The sequence below is a fragment of the Tupaia chinensis genome, unplaced genomic scaffold, assembly GCF_000334495.1.
Source record: "Tupaia chinensis unplaced genomic scaffold, TupChi_1.0 Scaffold000256_1, whole genome shotgun sequence".
NCBI classification, from domain to species: domain Eukaryota; kingdom Metazoa; phylum Chordata; class Mammalia; order Scandentia; family Tupaiidae; genus Tupaia; species Tupaia belangeri.
Window position 1 is genome coordinate 1928005 of NW_006159736.1, and position 4853 is coordinate 1932857.

Below are 4853 nucleotides of genomic sequence, written 5' to 3' on the forward strand. Positions count from 1 at the left end.
CGCCCTATAAAAAAAAAAAAAAAAAAAAAAAAAAAAAAACTCTCCAAAAAAAAAAAAAACATTTCAACTCTTACAGATATCTTTTTGTCTACAACTTTTTTATGAGTTCTAGAAAATTCTTACCTATTTTATCTTTGAATAGTCTCTGCCCCCCATTCTATTATTTTATTCTGGAACTCTAGTTAGACAAATGTTAGACCATCTTTCTTTATCTTTCATGTTTCTTAATATTTTATCTGACAACAATTTCTTGGCGGAGAGGGGCAGTTCTGTTTTCACTAGCAGATTCTGGAAGCAGCTACATGTCCAAATTGGGAAAGAACTTATCCTCACATCAAGGCTGGCCTGGGCTGTGCTCCTGGAAAACACTGTATGAAAGCACAACCGAGCAGACTTTGACAGAAAGGGATTTTGGCCGATGTACACGAGGACCAAATTGGAGCACAAGCATCCACAGCTAGTGCCAGGTCCTGGGCACCTCACAAGAAGGGCAAATTTTTGGAAGACTTAAGAGATATTCAATGGCAATTTCACCAGGACTGGTTACTGTCCATACATCGGCTAATAGAGTAGGCAGTGGGAACTGTGGCGATCCTAGCTGAGCGACCTTAATCAATCACTCCCTTAGCCTCGACTTCCTCATCCATGAGAGGGATAAGGAGATGGCTGCGAGTGAATGAAGTAATCAGGTAAAGTGTTAAGCAGTGATTGACAGCAATGACTAAAACATTATATATATGCGTTATGTATAATGTGCCTAAAAATAGTACTGGCATACATTAACTTCAATGTAGTTGTTATTATGGTTACCATCATGAATATAAGCTTATTCATTAATAACAAGAATTTGTGTTTTCATAAAAATAAAAAATGGCAAATACTTATGTCATGGGTTTATTTGAAAGAAATAATTTTTTTTTTTTAAGGGAGATTTTCTGCTATAGGGCACGTGCGCTTGCCAGGGAGACAGAAAATGAAAAATCACCACCCCACCCCTCGAAGATGACCACATGACCATGCCGCAATCCCTTCTTCTCCATTCCGCTCTCAGGATTTGGGGCACTCATGCACTCACATCCAGCATGAATTTTAAGCTGCTGGGTCTGAGACTCGAACCACAGTCAACTGCATGGGAATCCATGACATAACCATTACACCATCTGCTGGGCCCAGAAATAAATAAATTCTATAACAGGTTCTTAAACTCATAGTCTTGTCTCTATTTAGTATTCCTGTATTGAAAGAATGCTATGGGTTGGCTGATGGCATGGTGGATAGGGTGGCTGGATGCCACATGGCTGACTGCACTGTTCAAGTCCTTGACTCAGTGGCTTGAAAACCATGCTCGATACATGTGCATGCCTGCCCAAAATCTTGAGAGGAGATTGCAGATTGTGGCACGGCCATCCTCCCTGGGAAAGCATTCTCACTTCCAACCCACTCCTTGTCTCTCAAAATACTGAAAAGAATAAAAAATAAACCAACAAAAAGAATGCTACAACTGTCACTTAATATTTGAAGCAATATAAAATTGTGAAGCATTGTCCCCAGTCATTACCAAAACATTAAAGTACATTAACTATCAAGACACTTTGGTGGTTTGGACTGGTGGTTTTAGTGTTAGGAGCTTCTCATTGGAAGCATGGCCTTAGGTAAGCCAGTTAACCCATCTGGACCTCAGTTCCTCATTTCTGAGAAAGATAATGTGTGCCCTTCTCCTACCTCAAAGAGTTGTGTAGGTTTTAAATGACCATGTATATGAAAGTGTCCTTTTAAATGATAGGCTATTATACAATATTAACCATGATACCATCTTGTTTTCTGACTCCTGGAACATTAGCACACCCTAACAAACTGTAAGCAATACACTTTAAGCTGGACCCATGACCCCTTATCACCTCCCATCCTAACCCTTCATTCTTTGGCTGCAGCCCAGTGAATGGCTGATTTGGGGAAATGTGTGAACAGCACTCTCCCAGTCCTATCTGTTCCTCCTCTGCCAGTCACGAAAGTCATCCCCCAATCTTCAATACCATCCCGAGCCGTTTAAAAGCCACTCCATTCCTGGCACATAGTGGGTGTTTGATATTTACTGAATTAAAGGCCAATCTTAATGGAATTTTCACCTCTTTCAGTAAAATCCACTTACTTATTCTTCCATCTTAAAATATGACATATTTTTGAAAATTCCAACAAAAACTATTAGAGCCTGGAAAGCCAGCCTTCATGTGTTCAAATCTGGACTCCACTACTCTGTACTACTGTTACCTTGGCCAAGTCACGAAAATTTTGAAGTCTCAATTTCCCGTCTGTAGAGCGGCAGTCATAGTTACCTCCACAAAGACATGGGGCCTGGCATATAGTCAGTGCTCATGAATATGTTATTTATAAATCACAATAAATGTTAAAAAGAAACAAGCCAGGTGTCTTGAGCCACTGACAAAATGCCAAGTTCAGGTTCCATTTAGAAATGGTTGCGAAAACTTTGGAAGGGAGCAATAAAGATGAGCTGCAGTCAAAGAAAGGCTAGCGTAATGAGAAAGAATTGGAAACAAAAGTAAATTCTTTACAGTTTTTAGAACTGTCCTTGCTAAACATTTTAAAGCATTTCGAAAGCATCATGTGGTCCAGTTCATACTCCAGGATACCATTTGGTACTCTCGTTTTCAGTTTCATGTGAAAGAAGTTTCTTCCATAATCCACGCCACCAGTGTAACTGGGAAACTGTAAAGAAATGCATGCTCGTAAGCACAAACTGCAATGTTTTTCTCTGCCCAGTAGTGTATGAGTCATCCTGCGATAGGAGACAGAGACCCTAAAAATATAGTTAGAAACCCTAAAAACATAGTTAAGAACCCTAAAAATAGTGTTAGGATATAGGCCCAAAGCAGAATCACAAAATGGTTGTTTTAGGATAGAGGCAAAGCAGCTCAGGCTCGGGCTGGGGAGAGACCTCTAGTAGTGGTGGCTCAGAGACTGACCCAGGCAGCAGGACCAAGAACTACAACAATTTAACAGGCTCCACCACATTCTAGGAGGAAGATAAGATAGTGGTTGTTAAGGCCCAAAGCCTCTAGACAAAGAATCTCCTGACCTTCTACCCACTCCAAAATTAGGGGAAGAGTAAGGACCTCTCCCGTATGTGCCCCTCCACATCTCGACAAGCCTAAACAAGACCCCTCTCACCTAGATAAAAACCCTCTGCTGGTTCCTCCTCAGCAGCATAACCAAGAACTAAAAGGCTTTTTAACAGGCCCCACCACATTCTAGGGAGATAAGATTTTCCAGGACTCCTCTTCTTGGGGACTGTTTTTCCTGCCCTTTCCTTCAATGAGCTCCCTGCTTTAGTATACCTACTCTGTGTCTGCCTCTCTTAATTTTTTCAGAATACGGGACAAGAACCTGTGTCTCACCCTTGTGCCCCCAAGTTCCTGAGACAATACTTAATATAGAATCAAACTATTAGAGCCAAATGACATGAGTGTCATGTTTTCTTTAAAAAAAAAAAAATCTATGTTCTTCTAGGCTTGACTCTAGCTCTCAATAGAACCAAATTGTAACTGCTCAGGTTTCAAAAATACGAATAGGGTCAGCATTAGCATTTTTCTCTATTTTCACTTACCTTCTGAAACACTTCCTTAGTCTTTAGTATTACTTTTATTAAAGGAAGAAACAAAGTTTACGCAAGTTTAGAATTACTACATTAATCAGACTTACCTCCTCAGTTCAAGTATTACTTAAGCAAGTTGTGATTTCTGTCACTCATGTGCAGTAATCAGAATTTATTTTGCATTTATTCACTCACTGGATTATAACAATACTCTGAAGCCAGAGGCTTTCTCCTGGAGGAGCACTTGAGTGCTTCTGTATCTACCACATGTGAGGCATTCATTCAAGTGTGTGGACAATGACTCAGCTCAAAGCAGGGAGGGGGAACATCCTCCTCATTCTTTAAGAAAAGTCTCTTCTTTCTGCGTAGGGGAGAGAGACTGAAATGGCTGGGAACATGCCATCAAAGTTCTAAAGGCCTGGAGAGAGGTGCGAGTGGGTTGGTAAGCTACCACATAAAAAGAAACGCGTTTACTTGGAGGGACCTTAGGTGGCTGAGCTGAGGCCACTGATCTCCAGTTTTGCTCCAAGCCAGAAGCTCAACAGGTCAAGTTGGCTAGTTGTGTAAAAATCCATCACTAAAGCACTACTTTCCTCTTCTATTTGTCTCATTCTGAGCAGAACCCGGGAACCTGGTGTAGAGCTCAGGCTCCTGTCAGCCATGAAATTTTTAAAGGTGAAAAATGTTCTCATTTTCTGCCTTCCTTTCTCCCAGTAGTAAAAACTGTCAATGTGTCCTCTGCTAAGAGATACTGTGGTTATTAACCGATTTTCTTGGCAAACAGACAGTTTGCATGTCTTGGTATGTCGCATGGAAAGACACACGTACAGCACTTCTTAAACTTCGTTCTCACAGACTCCTCCATCCATTCCAAACCTGGTGAAAACGATGGGAAGAAAAGTCTGTGTACTGTCTCAGCTGATTGTGGGTGCCTAAAAATGATCATTAACTACACCTGCACACAAGTAGCATTTACACAACATTTACGGAAAGTACCTAACAGTTTACATATATTGTTGAAGGAAAAGAGTGTTCCGAAATTTAAGATTAAATTACTGAAGCTTACTACTGTATTACTTAAAAGCTTAGGTGAAACACAAAAACGGTGCCTCTCTGTCCATGCTTTCGGGCCAGCGACTGCACTTTCAAGACCGCGCGGCGGTGTCTTCTGTGTAGGGAGGTGCACAATCAAAACAGCCCGGACCGCGCGGGGCTAAGGGGCAGCGAGGCTGTCAAGTCTGTT

General features: G+C 41.2%; 1 protein-coding gene across 1 annotated transcript in view; it reads right to left on the reverse strand.

Moving 5' to 3' along the window:
• The window catches only part of BAG2 (BAG cochaperone 2), a 9547-nt gene extending 4976 nt beyond the window's left edge, over nt 1–4571 (reverse strand). The window contains exons 1-2 of the mRNA XM_006149190.3: nt 4439–4571; nt 2649–2724 (exon numbers count right to left, since the gene is read on the reverse strand). Coding sequence (XP_006149252.2) covers nt 2649–2724; nt 4439–4556 — 194 coding nt within the window. The 5' untranslated portion in view covers nt 4557–4571. The remainder of the gene's footprint in view (nt 1–2648; nt 2725–4438) is intronic.
• Nucleotides 4572–4853: the final 282 nt, after the last annotated feature.